The sequence below is a fragment of the Leucopleurus acutus genome (genome assembly GCF_964270905.1).
Source record: "Leucopleurus acutus genome assembly, chromosome: 13".
Classification (NCBI taxonomy): Eukaryota; Metazoa; Chordata; class Mammalia; order Artiodactyla; family Delphinidae; genus Leucopleurus; species Leucopleurus acutus.
The window spans coordinates 64,756,138-64,781,132 of record NC_139155.1 but is presented as its reverse complement, the minus strand read 5'-3'; the positions used below and the strand labels follow the sequence as shown (position 1 = coordinate 64,781,132).

General features: G+C 58.6%; 1 protein-coding gene across 1 annotated transcript; it reads left to right on the top strand.

The window, feature by feature from the left end:
- Positions 1–3,560: 3,560 nt before the first annotated feature.
- On the top strand, positions 3,561–19,117 carry PPM1F (protein phosphatase, Mg2+/Mn2+ dependent 1F). Its single transcript, XM_082853558.1, has 7 exons — positions 3,561–3,766; positions 8,780–8,901; positions 12,176–12,378; positions 12,902–13,090; positions 15,116–15,259; positions 17,208–17,301; positions 18,474–19,117. Exons 1-7 carry the CDS (start codon positions 3,570–3,572, stop codon positions 18,779–18,781), a joined length of 1,257 nt encoding a protein of 418 aa, XP_082709684.1. The 5' UTR covers positions 3,561–3,569; the 3' UTR covers positions 18,782–19,117.
- The last annotated feature ends 5,878 nt before the right edge of the window (positions 19,118–24,995 follow it).

Sequence of the window (24,995 nt, the reverse complement as noted above, 5' to 3'; positions counted from 1 at the left end):
TCCCCCTGCCCACATGTGCCAGCAGCCGTGCACAAAGGGGCCTTGCACGGAGGGCCGTGGTACAGCCGAGAGACCGGGTGTGGGAGTACAGTTTATGATCTTGTGAGAAGTCAAGCCTGTAAAAAGTGACATTTGCATGACAATGTGAACGTGCTTAATGCAGCAGAACTGTACACTTAAAAGGGTAGAATGATAAATTGTATGTTATGTATAGTTTACCATAAGTGTTTTAAAAAGAAAAAAATACATATGTGGGAAAATATCTGGAAGGGTTTCTGCCATACTCTTCCCAGTGTTTGTTTATGAACGAAGGAATAAGGCTCTCTACTTGCAGAAAAATGTTTGCTGAAAAATGTTTGCAGAAAAACGTTTAACTGTGAATACTTTTGTAACAGTGATGCAGTTTCCCTTCCTAAAGATTGCTGTTTCTCTCTTCACTCCTGTTCTGAAATCAAACAGGACTTGACAAGTATCTTGTCCATACTGCCGAGAAAAACACAGTTGTACAAACACACGTTGGTTAAGCTTAGAAGTCAAAACGGTTAAACTGGAGGATAATAAATATTTTAAACGGAAAAAAAAGAAAAATGGGCTTTTACAAGTCAGATGCAAGCAGAAGTGCTATAGAGCCGTGAAGACGGCTGTGCCCCAGCCATGGGGATTTCAGCAGAGGCAGGGCCGGGGATTTCAGCAGAGGCAGGGCGGGAGCTCTCAGGGCTGCACCTGGGCGATGGGCGCAGAAATGAAAGAGGGGCCTGGGAGCGGCCAGCCCCAGGGTCGGCGGCCCATGAGGGGTGGGCGGGGTTCTGTCCAGTTAGCAGCCAGCCGGGCTCCGCAGTCCCACCTTGGCCTGACTGGGACCCTGGCTGGGTAACTTGGCCCTTTCGCTGATGCCTCGCCTGAAAGGTGAGGGTAATAACACGCGGTATGGGGGGGGGGGGTGCAAGAAGAGGTGGCAGCAGAAGTGCGCTCAGAGGGTGGCGGCCCTGCAGTCCCCTGGCGGGTATTAGCTGCAGCACCGTTATTCCTGCTGATGAGCAGTGCAGAGGGGCTTCGTTCCAGGAGCTGGAGGACCTGGCCTCAGGCCACATTTGGCCAGACCGGTGGAGCAGGTGGCAGTGGGGGCTGGCGGCCCAGTGTCCCTCCCACGCCCCCCCTCCAGGTCCTCATTCAGGAGTCTCCCCCCCACCCCCGCCCCAGCCTGTCACCAGCTCCCTGGTCAGGACCCCCACACCAGGCCCAGCCCCGCCGCATCCCCCCATCTCACTGCCTGCCTGCTGGCCTCCATCCTTCTTGACCGGCTCCTCAGTTGGTCCTGGGAGAGCTCAGGGCTATGGTCCTGCCCTTGCCCCTCCTGACCCTCCCAGGGCTGCCTCTGGGCCCCTTTGGGCAGGAATTTCTCCCACCCGCTGTCATCTCGGCCCCAGGCTCATATCAGCTGGGGTAGGTCACAGATCCAGGAACTGGTTGAGAAGAAGATGGCAAGGAAGGAAGTTACTCTTGTCCCTTACCCCAGTGTCCCGGCTCATTTCCTGGCCCTTTGTTCTGCCAGGCTATGCGAAAACGAGCCTGGTAGGTCCTGGTGATGCCCACCTGTCTAGCAAAGGCAGGGCTGGGCCAGGCCATGAGAGTAGCAGCCCTCACCCCTCAGGTACACAGTCATGCCTGGGCATGGGGCGGTGGGCACAGGGGCACAGCGGAGACGAGGCCTTGGTGCTGCAGAGGGGAGGGGCTCCCAACCCACAGAGAAACAGATTCGGGGGACTGGGGTCCAGGCCCAAGGAACAGCATCCCAAGGCTGGGAGGCAAGAAGGAGGCCCCTGCATCCCCCCAAAAACCCACCACCATCAGCGAGGTTGAAGGTGAAGGGCCTGAATTCGGTGCTTTGCTTTCGGCTGTGGGCCCTCCCATGCGCCCTGGGAGGTCAGTGAGCACCATTTGACCCTAATCACGTATCTAATGAGCGTGCTTTGGGCCACCAGCAATTTCAGGGCCTCGTATTTGTTTGGACTCAGAATTGCAGGGGAGCTGGGGCCAGTGTTGCCTGGGGCAGCTCTGCGTCACTCACATTTCTCTCCTCTATGCAACAGGCCAGAGCATTTCACAGGCAGAAGAGGCAGCTTGGCCTCTTTCCCTGCCGAAGGGTGTCTGAGCTTCCTGGGAAGTTCACGCCACCTTCCTGTTGTTTATCGTTGGCTCAGGCCCGCCTGGCTGCCTCCTCCCTGCCTTACCACCCCCACAGCGCCCGGCCCAGCCCCCCATCTCACAGTCTCGGACCCGTGTGTTTATAACGCAGTGTCTAGCTTGCTCTCACCTGATTGTTCTTTATCTTACGTCCTTCATTTGTTTCCCTGTTTGTTTTTTGCGGCCTGGAGCTGTGTTGTGTCACTCACTTGTGAGCAGACAGGAGGGATGGCCATGAGTGGGAGCCTGTCCCCAGAACCTTCCATCACAAGCGCCCCAGTTTCTGTGTTATTCATGTGTGTCTACTTCAAGAAATTAACTTCCAATTCTCCTCGCTGACAGATGAGAGAGGTTTTGTGTTTGTTTCTTTCTTTCTTTGGCCGTGCCACGTGGCTTGTGGGATCTTAGTTCCCCGACCAGGGGTCGAACCCAGGCCCCAGCAGTGAAAGCGCCGACTCCTAACCACTGGACCTCCAGGGAATTCCCTGTTTCTTAATTCTTCACCCTTTGCCGTCCAGACCCTCCACTGATGACACATCTTACTTCCCCTTCCCCCTCACCCCCATGCCTGCTTGTCTGCTGTGTCCTGTCTCTGTTCTTCCAGGAGACTTGTGCTGAGTTAGGAGCTCTGATCCTCAGTGGGCAGTGAGCCCCCTGTATCCCCCATCCTCCAGCCCATTTGAAGCCCAGGACGGTCGGGGTGTTTGTGGACATGGACAAACCTTTTAAGCCTCAGGAGGCCTGGGACTCCTCCTGAGAGGACTTAATAAGGCTTGACCATGTCCCAAAGGCCCTGACTCTCCTGGGTTAACCCTCTGCTTCCCTCCTGCCCACACGCCCTCTGTACGATGGCCCTGCCACCGTGCCGTCAGGTAGCCCTGCCCCGCTCTGGGCATGACTTCCAGGCTCCCAGGCCCAGTGGCATCACCTCCTCACCTTCCTGCTGCCCAGGTCCAGGGTCAGATGGAACCCCTGCTCTGGCCGTGTCCACCTGCCTCCATGGCCTGGCCCTGGGTCCCTCTCCTGCCTGCCTCTGGCCACACCGGCCGTCCTCTGCCAGGAACATGCCTTCCTCCTCCTTCAGGACATCCCTCTGCCCCGGGCTCTGTCTCCTGAAGCCACTTCTCTGGGCTCCCCCAGGTCCCCTCTCAGGGTTGTCCCTCCCACGTGGGCCCCGGAACTGTGTGTGAGGCCCGGGGCCCCGCCTTTCTGCCTGGAGCCCCGAACTTGGTGCGGCGCCTGCCCCTCAATGCTTCAAGGGGAACAAAGAAAGTGAGGCACTCAGCACTGTAGGGCGCCAATCGACTGTATTCTTGCCAACCCTCACGTCTCTCCCCAGAATGAAGACCAGTGACCCAGCAGCAGCCCCCCAGGATGCTCTGGGCATGGCCTCGGGAACCCCACAGCAGAACAGCCAGAAGGCAGAGGAGACCCCCAGCTTCCTGGACGAGCTCCTCCGCGACTTCCCAGCCCCGCTGGGCCCAGAGAGCCCTTTGCCATGGAAGATCCCAGGGACGATGCTGAGCCAGGAGGAGGTGGAAGGCGAGCTGGCTGAGCTGGCCATGGGCTTCCTGAGCAGCAGGTGAGCGGTGTGGGTGCCGGGACAGGGGCCCAGGATGGAAGGGGGAGGGGAGCACAGGGCACGACCCTCACCCTGGCTGCCTTCACCCCCTGCCTTCCGCTCCTGCTGACTACATTCTGCGCAGAACTCCCCTGCCAGCCCCGTGGGTTTCCCAGGGCTGCCACCGCCAAGCACCACAGACCACGCAGCTTAGAGCAACAGAAGTGCCCCGTCTCATTGTCCTGGGGGCCGGAAGTCAGGGCCGCTCCAGGCCTTCCTCTTAGCTTCTGGTGTCACCTGGTCCTGAATGTGCCCTGACCTGTAGACACATCACCCCAGACTGGCTGTTGTTGTCACCAGGCGTCCTCCTTGTCTGTCTGTGTCTCTCGTCTTCTTGTAAGGACACCAGTCCTGTTGGATTAGGGGCCCTGCTCCTGTGTGACCTCATCTTATACCTGCCAAGACCCTAATCCCAAACAAGGTCACGTCCTGAGCCACTGGATTAGGACTTCAGCGGACCTTTCCGGGGGACACAGTTCAACCCCTGATGGATGCTAGCAGTAGGTCCCATTTCTATCCTGTCTCGCAGTCAGGGAGGCAGAGGCTAAGAGACTGGCCTGAGGCCTGGCTGTCCCCTGGCCACCAAGACCTGAGAGGTGGTGGCACTGTCCCCGTTTCACAGGCCGTGAAGACAAGGTTCAGAGAGGGACACAACCAGCTTGGCAGGTGTCGGGGGAGACGTGCGCCACCGGCAGCCACAAGGGAGGCTCATGGGTGAGGGCTGGTGGGTCACTCGTCCCCTGTGAACCTCATCCCTCCCCAGGGGCCGCACCCACCAGTGCTAGTCACTGGGTTACCCCTTGTGCTGGGACACGCCCCAGCCTCTGCGGTGGCGTTCCGTGTCCCCAAGTGCTCTTTCTTCGTGGCAGGTCAGCCCCACCCTCTCGCACCCCTGGGGCACCTGCTTGGTGGGACCCGAGGCCCCATAACAGTCAGAGATAGGAACGTAAAGGCTACGGGCCCACTCCAGGGCCACGTCCATGGAGCTCGGGGGAAATGCCAGTGACCTGTCCCTCGGTGTGGTGTGTGCAGAGGGCGATGCGGGCTGCTTTGTTTTGCTTTGGGAAAATATTTCAGAGGCAGGTGCCGTAAAGCAGATCAGTGGAGCCAAGCGGGCCTGGGGCCTGACGAGGCCACATTGGCGGTCTGGGTGCTGGATGTGGGAGAGATGAGGGGCTGGGAGTGCAGAGGAGGGAGGGCCTGGCACCCACCAGGCACCACAGTGGCACTTGGGGGACAGAAGGAACATTGAGGGGCCCTGAATCCCCAGCAGCCACTGGGCAGGGCTGGTGCCCCTGCCAGGCATGAGGAGGGCGAGAGGACCTTCTTGCGGGCAGGTCCTTGGGGGGTGAGTTTAGTTATGGGGGAGGGCGGGTGCCTCAAGTTTCCGCCTCAAGTGGGGGGGAACTCTCAAGGTGGAGCGGGGCCCCTCAAGGCCGAGCAGCGGGCGAGGCTGGGGGAGTGGGGAGAGCGCCAGGCCCTGAGCACAGGGGGTGAATGAGCTCCCGTTAATTAGCAGATGACATAGCAGGCCTGAGACCATTGGTGATCGGTGAGAGGCCAGGGTTCACAGCCCCAGAGCCTGAGGCTGGCAGGGGTGATGCAGGTGGGCTCCCATGGCCCCTATAGGCCCCCCATGAATCCACCTTGAAGGATTTTTTTTTTCTTTTGGTTCCGCCACACGGCTTGCGGGATCTTAGCTCCCTGACCAGGAATCGAACCTGGGCCCTTGGCAGTGCAAGCGCAGTCTTAACTAGCCAGGGAATTCCCAAACTTGAAGGAATTTTAAAGTCTCATATTTTCCAGCCATTTTAATGGATTTATTTTTGTCCTTCCCTAGTATTTCTTTACTGTGTAGACACAGATGTCACACGTGTCACACGTCTACACACGTCTGGCGGTCGGGGCCCCTACCCGCATGTCCCAGCAGCTCGTGTGCAGGCTCTTGGCTATCCAGGCCCGAGTGTGTTGGTCCGCGGGGTTTTTCAGGTTGTAAATAGGATCCTGCGTGAGACTGTCCAGGAGTTAGATCACGAGGTCGGGACTGCGGTGATTTACCTCCAGTCCTCCCCTTGTGGTCAGCGGTCACCTCTCAGGTCCCTAAGTGGTGCGTCCCTGACACTGTGGCCACTGATGTGCGTTTTCATTTCTGCTTCTAGACTGGTGCCTCCTTGGAAACCCCGAGGTGGCCAGATAAGAGCGGTTCTTTTTTCTTGGGTACCTGGTCCTGGTCTCCGAGGCATCGCTGTCATCTTTAGGGGCCTCGGGGCACCAGGCAGGACCCCTAGATGAGACGGGAGGGCGGCCAGGAAGCCAGGCTGGGGCCCACATCCAGGCATTGTCCTCTCCCCATGGCCGGAAGCTGCCTCACTGCCCCCAGCGCCGGGAGCAGAGGTGCACTTCTCCCCGCCCTGAAAAAGGAAAGCCCAGAGGCTGGCAGGAAATCCCCACACAGCAGAGGAACACACTTCTCATGCCTTGGCTGGTTGTTTTTCTTTTTTTTTTTTTAATTAATTAATTTATTTTTATTTTTGACTGTTTTGGGTCTTCGTTGCTGCGCGCGGGCTTTCTCTAGTTCCGGCAAGCAGGGGCTACTCTTTGTTGTGGTGCTGGGGCTTCTCATTGTGGTAGCTTCTCTTGTTGCGGAGCATGGGCTCTAGGCACATGGGCTTCAGTAGTTGTGGCACGTGGGCTCAGTAGTTGTGACTCGCAGGCTCTAGAGCACAGGCTCAGTAGTTGTGGCGCACGGGCTTAGTTGCTCTGCGGCATGTGGGATCTTCCCAGGCCAGGGCTCGAACCTGTGTACCCTGCATTGGCAGGTGGATTCTTAACCACTGTGCCACCAGGGAAGTCCATGGCTGGTTGTTTTTTAAAGGCAGGTCCAGAGGCTGCTCCCCTGAGTCACTATCTCATTTTAAAAAATGACAAATTCATCCCAGGAGATCCCTAAGGCCATCTGTAGACACACACCGGGACGCCCAGAGGGATGTGCCCACCCACCTGGCCCAGACTTCGGGGACAGTTCAGGATGCAGGATGAGTCCTAGAGGCTGCAGGGACAGCTGGGGGATGGAGCCACCCCTTATACTCGGGGAGCCAGGGGGCTCTGTGGCTGGAGCGGGCCCCCGAGGCTGGGGGCTAGGCGGGCAGGCCCTGGGGCCTGTGGAAAGAATTTCCTATAGTGCTTCCCACTGGCCTCGGTCTCTCCACCCCCCGACCTCCCGGAGCTGCCTAGTGTCCCTCTTGTCCCGTACTGGAGGCTTCCCATCCCCCTTGTTTGCTTTCCCGCTCCTGCCTGCACTGACCCTCAGCTCTGCTCTGCGCAGCCTGTCTGACCTTGGTAGCAGCCAGCGAGGTCTTGCTTCCCAGACTCGGCCCCAGGTGGCACCCCTGGGGTCACCCCACTTCTCCAGCTGCTCCGGCTGCTCTCTGCCCCACCCCTTTCATCCACCCAGACCACGTGCCCACTGGCCACAGGCCTCTTGACCTCACTGGAACCTGAGACTCACTGTGGACCCGCCCCGTCCCCTGCCCAATGCCTGCTCTGTCCCCTCCCATCCACTGCCAGGCCCACCCTCCAAGATGAGGCCAGGAAGTCTAAAAAAGCCCAATTGCAAGACGGGAATAAAGACGCAGACCTACTAGAGAATGGACTTGAGGACACGGGGAGAGGGAAGGCTAAGCTGGGACAAAGTGAGAGACTGGCATGGACATATATACACTACCAAATGTAAAATAGATAGCTAGTGGGAAGCAGCCGCATAGCACAGGGAGATCAGCTCGGTGCTTTGTGACCACCTAGAGGGGTGGGATAGGGAGGGTGGGAGGGAGGGAGACGCAAGAGGGAAGAGATGGGGATATACGTATATGTATAGCTGATTCACTTTGTTATAAAGCAGAAGCTGACACACCATTGTAAAGCAATTATACTCCAATAAAGATGTTAAAAAAATTGCAGTGTATGCAAAGTGCAATAAAGCAAAGCACAATAATCAAAGTGCAAAAAAAATTATATAAAATTTAAAAATAAAATAAAAATTAAAAAGCCCAATTGGATTATATCATGTCTCTCTTAAAGCCACACCAAGGTCATGCTGCCTCCCCAGGTTCCCCTTCACCAGCTGTCCCAACAGCCTGCCTTGCCCAGGGACACCCTGGGCTGCACACAGCCTGATCTTCCAGACACTGCCCATGGGTCCCACGCTCCCTGGATTCCTTTCCTGGGGCGTACGTGACAAAGCGCCACGGGCTGGGCAGCTTAAACAACAGAACCGTATTGTCTCAGGATTCTGGAGGCTGGAGGTCCCAGAGCAGGATGTCGGCTGGGCTGGTCCCTCTGGCGGTTGCTGGCAGTCCTCGGCTATAGGCTCAGCTCACCAGTCTTCACCTTCACAGAGCATCTCCCTGTGGGTCTCTGTCTGAATTTCCCCTTTCGATAAGGACACCAGCATTACTGCATTAGGGGCCCAGCCTACTCCAGTGGGACCTCATTTTAACTCATTGTATCTGCAGCGACCCCATTTCCAAGTAAGGTCACATTCTGAAGCACTGGGGGTTAGAACTGTAACATACACATTTTGGGAGACACAGTTCAACTTATAGGACTCCCCAACCCCCAAGGGTCCCCAGCTGGTACTGGGGACCAGGAGCTGGTATAAGGCTGGACGTCGGGCAGTTTGGCCTGGCCACTGTGACCAGCAGAGAGGCAGCTCGTACGTCTGTGACTCCCCCTCCCCACCAGCCCCAGTGAGGGCCCCATAAATGGTACTGCGTGGATGGCCGTCCAGCTGCACGAGGACCAGAAGCCGACCTGCCTGTCGTGGGTGCACGTGGAGTGTGAGCGGTCACCGCTACCTCTGGAAGGGCCTCCGGGAGCAGAAAGGGGCTGGGGGTCTCTGCCTGGAGTGTGGGGCAGGCTCTGGGGTGCTGGCTCCTGCTGAGGAGCCAGCCCCTCACTCCGGGTTTGTGCCCCCAGGAGCGCTCCGCCACCACTTGCTGCCTGCCTGGCCCACGAGGCAGTTGCCCAGCTGCTGCAGACGGACCTTTCTGAGTTCAGGAAGTTGCCGGAGCAGGAGGAAGAGGAGGCCCCTGTGACCCGTGAGTCTCCCTCTTGGGGCCCTGGGCTTATTGGGCAACACTCTCCAGCCAGATGGGGGCCAGGCTGCAGGGGAGTGTCAGGGCTCACCTGGCCCCCCTTTTCTTTCCCGTTTTTCTGGCGGACAGGGAGGTTGTGGGCAGCGCCGGGCTCGTGTGCTTACGACAGGGTGTCAGAGACCAGTCGCAGGGAGAGACCTCCCCAGCATGGAGCCAGCGGGGTGAGCGCCAGGAGACAAACAGCCCTGTCCCGGGTCACACAGGAGGAGCCCGAGGTGCCAATGGGCCCCACCCACACTCTCTTCCACTTCAGCGGGTGACAAGTGGGTGTTGATGCGAGAGCTGGTCCCGGGGTCCAGTGGTAGAAAACCCAGAGCTCGGGCCGTGTCTCAGCTGATCCAGGTTGGGACCCTTGTCAGGTGGAGACTTGAGGGTCCCTGAGAGCCTGGGGAGGCGCCACAGAGGCCTGCGTCCTGTTCCTGGGACAGCAGTCAGCGGCCAAAGGAGCCCAGGATGGGAATGAGCCTCGGATCAGGCAGGGCCCTTGTTTTGCAGGCCTTTCTGTCCCTTTCTTAGTAGTTCCTTCCAACTGTATTCCACCCAAAAGTCGGTTCACGTTGGACCAGAACTGCAGAGAGCAAGAGCCTGTGGGCCAGGCCCTGGCAGAGTGTTGTGTGAGCCCCGCCTGAGCAGGGTCTCAGTTCCTCCACACCTGCTGGAGAAGGTGCGGGGCTGTGGGCCAGTCGGGATGCAGAGAAGCAGGGTGGGTCCTGGGGTCCAGCCCTGGGGTGGGCAGGGGGGTGCGGGGCAGTTGGAGCCTCAGCAGATTTCCCCTCCTTTGCCATTTCCTATTGGACAGTGTTGCTTTATTATTGTTTGTTTTTTAATTGAGACATAATTGACTTGTAACTGTAACTTAAGTGCACAATGTGTCGATTCGGTCCTTTTATGCATTGCAGGTGGTTACCTGACACCTCCACCACTCACATAATTACTATCCAGCTATGTCCCTTTAAACTCGGCATTAATGCCACATGGAGGGCAGAGCCAGGAGGGGGGGGACACACGTGACCTCGCCCCCCACCCTGTTCTCTGGCTCCCCGCCCGGCTGCGTTCCAGCCCAGCCCAGCTCCGAATTCCTGCCCTGAGGCTGTGCGGGTGATAGACCGCCTTTGTCCTGTGCAGAGCCTGCTGCCCGCGCGGCCCACAAAGGGGCGCCCCGCCAGCTCCGCCCACGTCCAGCGGGAAGTCAGCGCCACCTGCTGGCGGGAAGGAACTGCGCAGCTGACACCCTAGAGCCAGGCCTGGGGGCCCTGCGGGCTGGGGAAGGGGAAGGACATCTCGGCCGGCCCTGCCCTCCAAGCAGGCCTGGGCCCGCCGCCCTTAACAGCTCACCCCTGTCATGGGAGTAGAACACAGTCAAATCAGTCTATCGAAGCCATTCTTGCAAAACTGGCATCACTCGAGTGTTACAATAATCACTGCGCTGGGACTTCCCTTGTGGTCCAGTGGTAAAGAATCTGCCTTCCAATGTAGGGGACGCAGGTTCGATCCCTGGTCGGGGAACTAAGATCCCACATGCCGCGGGGCAACTAAGCCCGTGCGCCACAACTACTGAGTTCATGCGCCTCAGTGAGAGAGCCCGCGTGCCACAAACTACAGAACCCACACGCCCTGGAGCCCATGCACCACAACTAGAGAGAAAACCTACACACCACAACTAGAGAGAAGCCTGCGCACCACAACAGAAGACCCTGCATGCCGCAACTAAGACCCAACACAGATAAAAATTAATTAATTTTTTTAAAAAAGAATCAACTCCTGAGGGCGGAGGTATGACTGAGACCTCTGTGTGGCCGGGCAGGTGGAGCCTCCAGCCGCCCCGTCCTGCCCCAGCAAGCAGTTCCCTTGAGCGGCCTCGGCCTCGGGAGTCTGTGGGCCAAGGTCCTCCTTCCTGCCCTCAAGGGGAGGGGATTAGGCCCCATTCTCGAATGGAGAAGTAGCAAAGCATTTATGGACGAATTTTAAAACCAGCTCCTGGTTGTAGTGGAATATGGGAAAAGCACAAAAAAGTGTCTTTAAGGAAAAGCCTCAGCCGCGGAGCCAGCCCTGCGGATGCCCACTGCTGACCTTATGGGGTTTATGCCTTTCTCGCCTCTTCTGGGCCCAAGCGGGTCGAAGGCTTTTCACGTTCTCATGATCAAACCATGTGTGTAATTTCCTCTCTTTCTTTTTTTTTCACATTTTTTCTTAATATCATTTTTTTTTAATGTCGTGACATGAGCATCTCATATGCTTGCAAAGTCTATTTCTGTTTCACCCTTTAACTTTTTAAAATTAAACTCAGGTAACAATAGCCTCGCGTGCGGTTGTGAGAAATAACAGTGAGGGACCCCCTGCATCTTTATCCTGTTTCCCTCAATGGTAACATCTCGAAAACTAGTGAAATATCACGACTAGGATCATGACGTAATCTCATCCCACAAGGATGTCGTGTTACCTTTATGGCTACCGTAATATGCCCTCCCCACCCTAACCCCTGACAGCCACCCATCTCTATAATCTTGTCGTTTCAAGTACGCATATAAATGGAATCACATGGGATTGGCTTTTTTCACTGAGTGTGGTTCCCTGAGATTTGCCCAGGTCTCTGTGTGTCAGTAGCTCTTTCCTTCCTTCCTGTGAGCACTGTTCGGGGTGCGACGTTTGGGAGTTTATCGTTCACCTGTTAAAGGGTGTCTAGGCTGATTCCAGCTTTTAGCTGTTGCAGATAACACTTCTGGGACCACCGGGCACATGTCTCATGTGAACTAGGCTCCATTTCTCTGGGATTTGAGCCCCAGGGTGCAATTGCTGGGCCGAATGGCAGTTACTTGTTTAGTTGCGAAAAATAGCAGCTTAATTAGTCGCCGGGAGAACAGACCATAATTTACTCTGTTGTTGGATGTATATTATTTCTAATTAATGCACAATTATAAATGATTCTGTACTTGTTCTTAAATTATCTTTGCATATCCAGCTCTTTCCTTGGGGTGGGCTCCCGTGAGGGGCGTGGCCTCGCCATGTTGAGGTGGGGAGGTGCTCCTTGTGTGTGTTGCCAAACCAGACACTTCTCATGCTGATGACACAGGCTGTTTGCGCGGTTTCTTAGGCTGCTGTGCTCAGGAGGCCCTGGGCGGCGACGGGCTACAGGGGCCACGGGAAGGGGGTGGAGAGTGGGGAGCCCCCGAGGGCCTGCGGTGGCGCTTCCCTAACAGCCCCCTTTCCTACGCCTCAGTGCTGGATGCTGCGGGCCTGGCGCGGAGCCTCTTTGACCGGCTCTGGGAAGTGTGCAGCCAGTGGCAGAAGCAGGTGCCCGTGGCTGCCCGGGTCCCGCAGCGGCAGTGGCTGGTCTCTGTGCACGCCATCCGCAACGCCCGCCGCAGGATGGAGGACCGGCACGTGTGCCTCCCTGCCTTCAACCTGCTCTTTGGCCTATCGGTGAGTGCTCTGCCTGGGCAGGGAGGGCCGGGCGGGAAGTGGGAGGTTGCAAGGGCGGGGGAGGACCCTGGGTACCGAGCAGGGCTGCCGGCTGGAGCCGAGACAGGAGGGATGGCCACGGCTTCCGTCAGGGGGCCAGGTCCCAGCACTCCTGGGCCTGGGCAGCCCCCAGCCCCTGGCTTTCCCGGCTGAGGGGCTAAGGAACGGGAGGCCCCAGCACCACATGCACTTGGACCCCTGCTTGCTGAGCCTGCTCTCCCCACCCACTGGGAGCCACCTGGCGCCTCTCCCCTCATCCCATGCTCCCCCCAGCTGGGCCCAGAGCAGAAGTTGAGGCTCCCGAGGGTCATCCTCTCCCAGACCCCCCAACGTAGCCTGTCTAGTGGTGGAAACCGTGCTGTCCCGCCACACCCTGTCCCAGAAGTGCCCATCTCCACCCTCAGACCAGAGTCTCTGGCTAGGTTGAAGCCTCAATCAGGCCCAGGGCTGTCAGGACTGTGACCCCCACCACGCTCCCCACCAGGACTCTGTGGACCGTGCCTACTTTGCCGTGTTCGATGGTCACGGAGGGGTGGACGCCGCGAGGTACGCATCTGTGCACGTGCACGCTGTCGCTGCCCACCGACCAGAGCTGCCCACTGACCCCGCGGGGGCCCTGCAAGCAGCCTTCCGCTGCACCGATGAGATGTTCCTTTGGAAAGCCAGGCGAGAGGTGAGAACCATGGTGGGGCCAGAGGGGCGGCCAGGCCTCACAGAGGGAAGGAAGCCGAAGTGGCTGGTGCTGGCAGAAGGCCCTTGCTCAGCCCTGCTGGCAGTCGTGTCCTTTCACTTGTGCCTGGAAGGGGGCTTGAATAGAAGCAGTGTGAGGCTGCCCCCACTCCAGCAGAGGGTGTGAGGGCCTCACAGGGAAGGGCAGCTTGTCTTAAAATGCACTCAGGATTTCCTCCTAATCAGGTACAGTGGGATGACAGATGCAGAGGCATCTGCCTTGTGGTTCCCAAGAGGAGACGCCACCCCACGCAGGGCCACGTGGGGAGCACCAGGGTCAGCCAGGAGGCCGAGAGAGAGGAAAGCGTGGCCCCAAGGCTTCAAGGTGACCTCCGTAGGCAGGCACGTCACAAGCTGAGGACCAGATAGTTTGAATAAGCCTGACAGGCTCTGGGCTACGGGGTGGTCCCCAGCCATCCAGGCCAGGGAGCTGTTGGCCTGGCAAGGGACCCTGGCTGAGGACATGGGCTCAGACCACCTGGCTTGTGCAGAAAAGGCACAGTCCCTGGGGAGACATTTGCTTTCTTTAGGAATTAGCCCTGGGAGGGGTACTTTCTTCAGGATTCAGAAGGCCCTTGATTTGTCTAAACATCGTAAAGTACAGAAAACAAAACACAGCACTGATACAGGCAGACCTCAGATCTTGCAGGTTTGGTTCCAGACCACCTCTGTAACATGCATATTGGGATAAAACGAGTCACATGAATGTTTTGGTTTCCCAGTGCAGATAAAAGCTATGTTTACACTGTACCCTCATCTATAAGCGTGCAGCAGAATTACGTCTAAAACAACACAGGTACCATAAAGAACACCTTATTGCTAAAAAGTGTTAGCCATCATCTGAGCCTTCGAGTTGTGATCTTTTTGCAGTAGGAACATCAAAGATGACTGATCACAGATCACCATGACAGAGAATAATAATAATGAAAAAGTTTGAAATATCGCAGGAGTTACCAAAATGTGGCACAGAGACAGGAAGTGAGCAAATGCTGTTGGAAAAATGGTGACAATAAACTTGCTCGAGGCAGGGTTGCCACAAACCTTCAATTTGTGAAAAACGCACCATTGGCGAAGGGCAATAACGGGAAGCAGCAACACGTGGTCCACCTGAGGCTCCCCACCCCCCAAACACCTCCCCCCGGGCAGGTCTCCCTAGGCTGCTGGTGTCGGCAGTTACCGCTATGGGGCGTTTGTTTCTGAAAGAAGAAAGGACGCATCCGGTCCCTCTGTGACCTTACTGCCCACTGAACCTCACCTTGGAACCTCGGGGGTCCTCCTAGCAGGGTGGATACTAAGATCGTGTCCCTTTCTGAGATCGAGAAACAGGCCCAGAGAGCTCAGTCCTGGCCCCGTCGACAAGGCTGAGGAGGAGACGTGGTGGGGGCAGGAGGCACTGTCATCAGATGCTCTGAGCACAGACCTCACCAGAATCAGCAAGGCTGGATTTGAATCTAAACAGAAAACCTTCCAGGTCTAAGACTGTGAGGTGGGAGCCCCGCCGGGGGCTCAGGGCTGCTGCTCTAGTCAAGAAAGGAGTCTCTTAAGCAGAGCTGTTTAGTTTAGGCTCTGTTATTAAAAACACCTTTGCCGATACATAATTAACATGTAAGAGACTCCACTTGTCCAAAGAGTACCATCTGGTGGGTTTTGGCATGTCTATGCCCGTGTGCCCCTCACCATGGTAACAGAGGTACTCATCACCCCCAAAGTTTCTTCTATCTTTGGTCATCCCCGCCCCTGCCCCCCAGCTCCCCAGACACCCACCTGTCTGCTTTCTGACACCGTGAAATGGCAGAGTCTGCTCTGCTGACTTGATGTAAATGCCCCTTTCCTGCTGCCTGGTCCCTGCGTGCATTGGTCTGTTCCTGTTTCCCGCTGAGCCCTGTTCCGGGGTTGGTGTCTGGCCAGCGTGGGGCGTGTGCCTGTGGCGGCCTCGCCGTCCTCACCCACGTGCACCCTCTCCCTGCAGCGGCTGCAGAGCGGCACTACAGGGGTGTGCGCGCTCATCGCCGGGAACACCCTGCACGTGGCCTGGCTCGGGGACTCCCAGGTGGTCCTGGTGCAGCAGGGGCAGGTGGTGAAGCTGATGGAGCCACACAGACCTGAGCGGCAGGTAAGGGGCCCCCGGGCAGGCAGGTGATCAGGGGGACTAGGACGTAAAGGGGCCCTGGACCATCTTCCCAGGAAACTCCTGGTGCTCCTCCAGGGGAGGGCTCCCTGCCTGACTCAAGTGGCTGGGGGTCCCGGGACGTAAAGCTTGGGGCTTTAGCTGCCAGGAATCCTGCGCGAGCCCTTCCTGTCACAGCAACATGGAGCCCAGAGCTGCGGGGGAGAGCTGGTCCCTCTGCCCAGCAGACGGCGCAGTAAGTGGAGTTAATGGGCAGGGTCCTCTCCTGCACACAGGTGGGGAGTGGTCAGCCACCTGGGCTGTGGGGGAGGAGGGCTTCAGGGAGGAGGTGACGCTGAGTCGGAGCTGGAAGGGACCAGACTTGGGGCTGAGAGCTGCAGGGCATGGACAAGCTGTTGGGAGATGCGGAAATGAGAGGGAAGGAGGCAGAGCCGGATGCCAAGGCAGGTGTGGGCCCGGTAGGCCAGGCCTGGGGTCCAGGAGAGAGCAAGTTAAGCCAGGACCGGCCGCTGAGGCACTCAACGGCTGCTGCTCCTGGGGCAGGAGGCACTTTGGAAGGAATCTGGTGGCTTCTGGAATGATCGGACCAGCGGAGGGCAAGCTGAGGCCTGGGTCACAAAGATGCCACTGTAGTCGCCAGCCAGCTGTGGGGAGGAACTGCCTGTCAAGTCAGGAGGGAGAAGAGGGAGGCCAGGCTTTGGGATGGGGAGCCAGAGAGGCCTCGGGCCTCTGAGAGGGTGGTGATGCCTTTGGTCTGAGGGCCGGGGAACTCGGGGTGGGATGTTCCCTGGGAGTGCGGGGGCTGTTGGGACACCCCGTGAAGACTGGAGGGGCTGGGGATATGGGCCCGGGGGCCACGCGTGGAGCTGCAGGGTCTGCAGTGGGGAGGGTGTGGCAGGAGGTTGAGCGAGTCCCATCAGAGATAGGGGGGAAGCAGGAGAGCGCAGCCCTGTGGCAGCGAGCATAGGAGGAACGGCCACCTGCCTGGGCGCACACAGGTGAGCCACTCAGCCCCTCAGCCCTGGGCGAGTGGGCAGGAGGTGGGGCCGGTGAGAGGAAGCAGTGGGCAGGGAGCCTTGGTGAGCCAAGCTGCTGGGAACCCACCCACGGGCCACCAGCTCTGGGCTTGCCCTTGGGGAGGCTGTTTCGGGCAGGTGGGAAGGATGAGGTGAGAGGGCAGCCGAGGCGGTGGGTGTCCCAGGAGACAAGAGGTGAAGATAGGGGTGCCCCGGGCCCCAGGATGCCCCAGCCTTGTACCAGGTGAGGTAACAGAGGTGGGAGCCACAGGGGAGGGCATGGGGCAATGGGGTTTTGCTCCAGCACAGACGCTGTGTTACCGCCCTTCAGGCAGCAGGCTCACATCTGGGAAACCTCTCCTTCAGGGGAGTTTATAGGACCGAAACGGCTTTTAGGACTCATGGCTAGACTAGGCCTCTGTGCTGTCCTCTTAACGCCTGGAGCACCGTCGTCCTTTGTGGAGCCGGACAGCGCCTGGATGGGGGTAGGGGTGGGGTGAGAAGGACAAGAATGCAGGGGCACAGGGCTCGTCCAGGGCCTGGCTCAGGTTTCATCTAGCTCTGCAGAGTGGCCGCAGGTACACATGCTTGGTCCATTGAGGGAGGCACAGCATCCCCACCTGGACCCCGGGGCTCTGGCTCTTCCTGCTGCCGTGAGCATTTCCTGGACCCCAAAAGGCTGCTCGGGGACTGGCCGTCCGTCTTCATTGGCACCATCACCTGCTTAGCCATTCCTGCATCTTTGGGATGATTTAGGTTGTTCATCATTTCTCACTGCCTCACTAAGGCTTCCCTTGGGCGTTGTTCAGAGCCGCGGCTCCCAGTGCTGCCTTGGAACCAGCTGGTCTCCCCTTGGGCAGCGCGGGCACGCCATCGGCACACGCGGCCTACCCGGCCCACCCTGGCTGTCTCCGCAGGACGAGAAGGACCGCATCGAGGCACTGGGTGGCTTCGTGTCCCACATGGACTGCTGGAGGGTCAACGGGACCCTGGCTGTCTCCAGAGCCATCGGTAAGGAGGTGAGGGGTTTGGGAGGGGGCCCCAGGGCCTGGGAATGTGCTCACCGGGTGGTCTGGGAATGCAGCCTCACCTGCTCATCAGTCAGATTGCAAAAGGCTTCTGGTGAATCCAGAGCACTGGTGTAGCCACCTTGGAAACTTGCATCCTGCACAGATAATTGCAGCTTGTTTTGTTCATTAAAACAGTTTCTCAGAAAGATCTAGGAGGAAACCCTTGGCAGTTACTGTATGTGCTAAAGGTAATTTTTAATAGACAGTCTATAAATGAGGCTCACCCTCCCCTACCCACCTTTCACGCTGATGATTCTTTTTTCTACCTTAAAAAAAAAGTGAGAAAAACGGCACCCCTCCCCCCCCCCCCCCCCCCCCCCGTCTTCTCCTGTGGCTGCCAGGCCTTGGTCTGGGGCTCAGACCTCCCTCCAGGGCTGAGAAATCGCTCCCTTCCTGCTCCCCCACCACACCCTGAGACGTGGCCCTGGCCCCTCCAAGCCTCCTGAAACGTTTGTGCTTCTTGACACACACGGTGCCTTCCTTACAGCTGGACCCCAGGAGGCGGCCCACATGGAGGCCAGGAGGGGGGGCAGGCTCCTTCCAAGGGGACCGGGACTGGAGAGGGGACCACTGGGCAGCTCCATGTCAGGGAGCAACGTGTCTGGCTCGTGCCCTGGGGAGAAGTGAATGTCAGGCCACAGCGGGGGAGGACCAGCGGGAAGCCCTCAGGGGAGGCCTGAGCAGGAGAGAAGCCCGGGGCAGGATCCGGCGGAGGCTGTGCCCTGTTCTCTCCTGCGATAGGGGATGGGAGAGGGTGCATGGGAGGCAGAGCCAGCATCCCGACTCGGCCTAGGTGCCCGTTGGGTGCGCAGGGAGCCGCAGGGGCTGGAGAGGGCCAGGGCCACACCCGGACAGCATCCTCGGCCTGTGTCCCCTCTGAAGTGAGACAGCTCTTGTAGGCAGCTGCCCTTGGCCCTGCTGGGTTCTGACTCTGCCCGCAGGGACACAGGGCAAGTCTGTCGCATCGCCCTGCTCTGTTCCTTTGGGGCACTTGGCACCCTGCGAAGCTACCTTTTCACCCTGTGTTGGAGGCGGGGTGGCTACAGGCAGGCCGGGGCCTGGGGAGGGGACAGCTGCAGGGGCATGGCCCTCACGATTCTCTCCCGCGCCCAGGGGACGTCTTCCAGAAGCCCTACGTGTCTGGGGAGGCGGACACGGCCTCGCGGGCGCTGACGGGCTCCGAGGACTACCTGCTGCTGGCCTGCGATGGCTTCTTCGACGTGGTCCCCCACCAGGAGGTGGCCGGCCTCGTGCGGAGCCACCTGGTTGGGCAGCAGGGCAGTGGGCTGCGCGTGGCTGAGGAGCTGGTGGCTGCCGCCCGGGAGCGGGGCTCCCACGACAACATCACGGTCATGGTGGTCTTCCTCCGGGAACCCCGAGACCTGCTGGAGCCAGAGACCGATGCTGTGCCGAGAAGCTAGGAGGTCCGGGCCCCCCGTCCCCGTGATCCTCCCCCGCGGATGCCTTAGGACACGGCAGGAGGTGGGCAGGTGACGCCACTCACGGCCTCTGGCCCTGCTTGCATCACCCCATCCTGGTGGCTGCCAGGGGCATCGCCTGCTCACAGCAGACGGGGTGACAGTGGGATGGCAGGATGTCCAAAGGAAGTCCAGGAAGGAGACCTCACGGAGGAGAAGGGGCCCAGGAAGTGGACAGGCTCTGGGCCCCATCGGGCAGGGGTGGGACCAGAGGCTAAGGCGGCGGCCACAGCCAAACCAAAGACACTGGGCATGCTTGCAGGGTAGCAGGACTCTGTGTGTGGGACCTTCGGGCAGAACCGGGAGCCACAGACATTTTCCAGTGCCTGGGTGTCCAGCAAAGTTTTCCCATCCACCCCTCACTGCCCGTCACTGGGAGGACTTGTATGGACCAATGTTCCTGTCTGGTCCTGGTGCCCAGCAGGTCCTGGCCGAGCCAAGTGGCTTCCCAAGTGGGGAGGGTGGCCTCATGGGGAAGGGGGAGGCGCCAGGGGTCTGATCTGCGGTGCCCACTAGTGACCTCCCTGGTTCCCGCTCGCCCCTCATGCACCAGGGAGGGAACACTCAGACAAAGACACGTGTGTCTTGTTTGTGGTTTTTTTTTTTTCCAGGGAAAAGTCTAATTCAGAAGCAGTATTTCAGGTTTTGTCCTTGTTCTGTCAGTGCCAATAGGACCCGTTGTGTCATATAACTTAAGCAGAGCTCAGCACTTATTTTATTCCTTAGAAAACTTAAGAATTGCTTTTTTTTTTGAGAAACTTCTTTTGCAGTATTACTGGATTTTTTCCCCCCTAGATCAGGATTGAAACACACTTTTCCAGGTGGTGTAAATAAGCCATTCAAGTGCCTTAAACAGCTCTAGGCAAGGCTGGAACTGCCGGGCCTGTGACGGGTTCTGATAGCACGTTTCAGTTTTTTCAAAAGCAGGATTTGTTTTTTCAGAATGGTATAATTCTGGCCAGAATTCTTCCCGGAAGAGTTCTTTCTGCCTTTGTGATGCGCCGAGGCTGGGCCTTGGGGCTCCAGAGTCGGGGTGACTGTGGCCCTGCCTCTCACATCTCTTGACTGGACCCCAGGCTGAGGGACTGAGCTCCGCCAGTGGGCAGGTCCTTGCTGCTGTTTGGAATGTTCCAGAGGTCTTGTGTGTTGGTAGTTGAATTGGTTTCAACAGGAAACACACCGAAGGGGCTCTGCAAGGCCGAGGCAGCCTGAGGGTCTCCGGCTGTGTTTGGAGGCAGGGGGGATGCCACGGGGAGTCTGTCCTGCTCTGCCTGTGGGTGGCGGCCTCTGCTGCCTTGCTTTGGCCGCAGCCCACCTGCCTGCTGGCTCCCATTGAGTGGGTGTAGGGTTGGAAGTGCAGGGCAGGGCAGGGGCTCCAGGCAGAGGTCGGGGCCCAGGGAGAGGGGTACTTGGTGGGAGGACCTGGGCTCCCTGTGGTGGGCAGGCTGCCACAGGCAGAGGCTGGCAGGTCTGGGAAGGGCAGTGGGTGGCTTAGCTGAGGCTTTAGAGGATGTCACTGAGGGGGCTTGGTGCCGGGTCCCTGAGGCTGCAGGGTCCCATGGAGGCGGTCAGAGTCCACCTGCAGTAGGAGGGCCCAGGAAACGCTGTGCAGGGCGCACCGTGATCCCGGCTGCACTGAGGGAGCCTCTGCCCCCCTCACCCAGGGAAGGGAGGGCGGTGAGAGCCCCTCCTAAGGCCAGTCCCCAGGAAGCAGCGGGACGCCACCTGCAGGCTCAGCGTCGTCCCCTCCTTCCCAGCAGGGATGAAGCGGCTGAGACCACGTGCTCAGGGGCTCCTGGTAGAAAGCAACTTTAGCATGGTCACAATTCAGAGAGCAGCTTTGGTGGCCCAGTGAGCAGGTGTTGCTCTGTCTAACCTGAATGCCCCACCTTCTGGGAGCCAGAGGCCCCCTCGTTGGCCCCTCCCAGGACAGGGATCAGCCAGCCCTCAGGTTGGGGTGGGGGCCCGAGGGAGCCCTGCCTCGTGCAACACCTGGGCACTGAGCCATCCTCCCCTCTGGACTGGGCACTTTCAACCTCTGCGAGTCCTGGCCCACTTCCTCTTCAGGTCACAGTCCCAAGAGGGCCACTAGCCAGGGACACTGATCTGGAAACCTCCGTTGCCTCCTCAAGCCTCAGCTTTGTCACTCGGTCATTATCTTTGTGCGTCCCTGGGCCTCAGTGTCCCCTCTGTACTGAGTCTGTTGCACTGAGTCTGTGCAGCCGCCACTGGAATTCTGGAGGTGCTGGGCAAACTGGGGCGTCTTGGGGCGATGCTGCCAGGGCTAAGGGCCCCTCCCCCCACCAGCAGGGAGGGGTGATTAAGTATTATTAGTATCTATTCTTAACAGTAAGTGGGCTGGGGAAGAATCAAGCTACTGATGCCAGCGCCTTCCTTATATGGAAAACAAAAGCCAGAGCTATTGAGCCCTGCCTTCACAGGTGGGGCGGCTCCCAGGCAGCAGGGGTGGGGGAGGCCCAGGAGACAGGCCAGCGCCAGTGCTGAAATCCCAGGGGGAAACACGGCCTCCCTGACCCAGCCCACCCTCAGCATCCAGGACTAGGAACTGGTGTGTTTCAAGGGGGAAGAGCAACCGGGGGCAGGCCTCACAGGAGAAGCACAGGCTGTCTGTCTGGGGTCCTGGGTCACCTTCTAGTGACCCCTGTCCTCCTTGGGCCATCATGCGGCCCCACCATTGCCCCTTCCCCTGCAGCTAGAGTTCCACCGTGGACTCAGGTGTCCTGGCCACGTCTGCAGTATTCAGAGGGTGGGGGTATAGCTGCGCTGCTCCTGGGCCTGGCCCCAGCCCGAGCCAAATGGAGACCAAGTGGGCCTTTGCAGAATGAGCACTTGGGTTTGATTCTGGCGGCAGCCCCAAGCGGGCAGTCCCGGAGGCCTGCACTCTTCCCCAAGGCTCCACAGCTTTGCTAAATGCACCTGCAGCCTTGCCGAGGGTTTATCCATGCGCATCTTGGTGCGCTTCCTGGAAGTGGTGTTCTGTGCGAGGAGGTCTTGTTCCTAGACAGGGTGGCTGTTTCCCCATCCAAGGGACAAGTCCCAGGGGCCTCTGTGCTCGTGTCAATAAACCACAAGCTCTGAATCCCACCCCCGAGTCCCGAGTCTTGCCTTCTTCTCTGACCTCCTCGCTCCTGGTCCCTGGCGACCAGGGTGTGTTTGGAAGCTGCTGGGGGGTCATCTGCCAATCTTGCAAAGTGAGCAGGTGATTCGGGAGAGTGCTGCTGGCCTGCAGCCCCTCTAGCCCACCAGCCAGCCTGGTTCCCGTCCCTGGGAGCCTGCCAGCACTAGCAGCAGGAAAGCTGTTCACTGCGAGCCTCTTCCAGGGGTGACAAGAGGGGGGTCAGGGGACTTCCCTGGTGGTCCAGTGGTTAAGAATCCACCTTCCAACGCAGGGGACGTGGGTTCAATCCCTGGTTGGGAAAATAAGACCCCACGTGCCGTGGGGCAACTAAGCCTACGCACTGTAGAGCCCGCGTACCACAACTAGAGAGAAGCCCGCGTGCTGCAACTAAGACCTGACGCAGCCAAAAATAAATACTTCTTTTTAGAAAAGTGGCGGGGGGGGGGGTCTGGCCCCTGGGGAGCCTGCAGGAGTCCTCAGTGGCCCAGGGACTCTGAGGATGGAGACCCTCCCCATCACACTCAGACAGGAGGTCCCATGTGCTCTGGCCGAGCTCAGATCTCAAGGGAACGTGGGAAACATCAAAAATGCCTGCACGCGGGGACTGCTGAGCCACGGTGCCGAAATGCTGCCTGAACTCCCCAAGACAGGGGCAGGAGGTGGTGCTGGTGCTTTCAGGGGAGTTGGGCCAGCCAGCCAGGATGGCTTTGACACTGCCACCTCCAGCCCTGGCCCCGTGCTGAGCCTTTGTCCCCTGCTCGCTCGCCTGCGCCTGCGCGCCCCCTCCCGCCTACCGCCTTCCATGTTGCTCCCAAATCACCCCTGAGGGCTTTCAGTGCCCCTCTGGCCCCAGGTGGCTTGGAGCAGTGGTCTCCCACCCTCCGGCCACGCAGCAAGGGAGGCAGCTTTATCTAGCTCCAGCCTGCCACCACGGGAGGCTGGGGCTCCCAACCAGGCCCTGGGCCCCCCCAGCCCCACCTACTCACCCGTCGCTCTCCCCCTGCCTGCCCCCTCTGCCTCCTCCAAAGCTCCCAGCAGAATCTGCCCGGCAGAACCTCATTCTTAAGTGTGTGCTGTCTTGATTGTTCCCTAATGAGCTGCCCACGTGCTGCAGGCAGATAGTGGCACCCCCCACACTCACGGTCACACAGCTTGGAGCCTGCGGGGGGGGCTGAGTGGCCCCTGGGGCAGCTGGGCCTTATTCACCTGCTGGACCTGGACCAGGACCAGGCCAGCGTGATGGCAGCTGGGAGTGGGGGCTGCAGCAGGGGACAGACCTGCACCCAGAGGCCAAGTCCGGCACAGACAGCCGAGGGCACAGGGTATGCCTTGGTGGGGCTGGGGGTGGGAGGGGACTGGGTCTCGTGCCCACCAGGTGGGCGTTCTAGCCTGGGGGAGCCACCGACAGCCAGCAGAGCCGGGGAGACAGGCAGGAAGCCAGCTGGGAGGGCTGATGACTAGCCGGCCCCCCAGTTCCCTTCAGAGTGTCCCGGGGCTCCTAGCTGCCCACCCTGGTTCTGGACCAGTCAAGGACAGACCCTCCACCGGCCCCACCCAGGAAGCTGCACTTCATCCTGGGTCTGCTTCTGGGGACTTGAGCCTGGACATCTGGGCGCCCAAGGCCAAGGGGTGTGTGCAGCCTCCTCAGAGCAGCCTCCTCACTCCAGCCCCGGCAGAGGGTACCCCCAGGTGGTCTGAGACCACCTCCTCAGACCACTGTCTCCACCACTCCTTATGGCTGTGGCTGGGGAGACCACCTCCTCCTCCTCCCTTTTCTCCCCCTCGCCTCCCCCTCCTTTCTTAAATTATAAAAGTAATATGACTACGGACAAAACCTGGAAAAGAGAAGAGGAAAAACAAGATTTGATTTTGGGTGTGGAACAAAATAGCCAAGTTAACTGTTTAGAAACAAAACAAAACAAAAGCCTCGGGCTTCCCTGGTGGCGCAGTGGTTGAGAGTCCGCCTGCCGATGCAGGGGACACGGGTTCGTGCCCCGGTCTGGGAAGATCCCACGTGCCGCGGAGTCTGCGTGTTTGGAGCCTGTGCTCCACAATGGGAGAGGCCACAACAGTGAGAGGCCCGCGTACCGCAAAAAAAACACAAAAAAACAAAAGCCTCTAGAAGTGAAAGACATGTTTTTGCCTAGAAAGAAACAATATAAAGTTGCTGAAGATGAAAAAGATTAAATATAAGAGCCATAGGGACTTCCCTGGTGGCGAAGTGGTTAAGAATCCGCCTGCCAATGCAGGGGACACGGGTTTGAGCCCTGGTCCGGGAAGATCCCACATGTCATGGAGCAACTAAGCCCATGCGCCACAGCTACTGAGCCTGCACTCTCGAGCCTGCAAGCCACAATACTGAGCCCACGCGCCGCAGCTACTGAAGCCCATGCGCCTAGAGCCCATGCTCTGCAACAAGAGAAACCACTGCAATGAGAAGCCCATGCACTGCAACAAAGAGTAGCCCAGCTTGCCACAACTAGAGAAAGCCCGCGCACAGCAACGTAGATCCAACGTAGCCAAAAATAAATACATAAAAATAAAAGAGCCATAAATTTGAGCCTGAACTGCATGTACATGTTTCATTGGCAAAAACGGGCAGCAACTTGGTCCATTTAAGGCCTGTTGGTGTCGTCATGTTCTGCGTGAATTCAGGCCTCACAGATGAAGCTGGTTCTCAGCAGCTGCCTTTCCCGTCCAGCCTGGGTGGCCTCGCCAGGAGCCGTCCCTTGTCACGACTGCCTCTCCCAGCTTGGGCAGTTCTTCCATCAGGTGTTTGACATAAACACCAAGAAGCAATGTCATAGATCGGATGTAACTGATAATAATCAGTTACATCGTGCATCTCCCGACACATTAGTTCGTCTTGCTTGTCTTTTCTGAAAATGGGACTGTGCTGGCTGCATTCTTCTCCATGCCTTGTCACTCAGCGTCCTGTTTCTCAGATTCATCCATGTGGTGTGAGTTTCTGGCTTTTTGCAGAAACGGAGCTGCTGTGCACATTCTCAACTAGTGTCC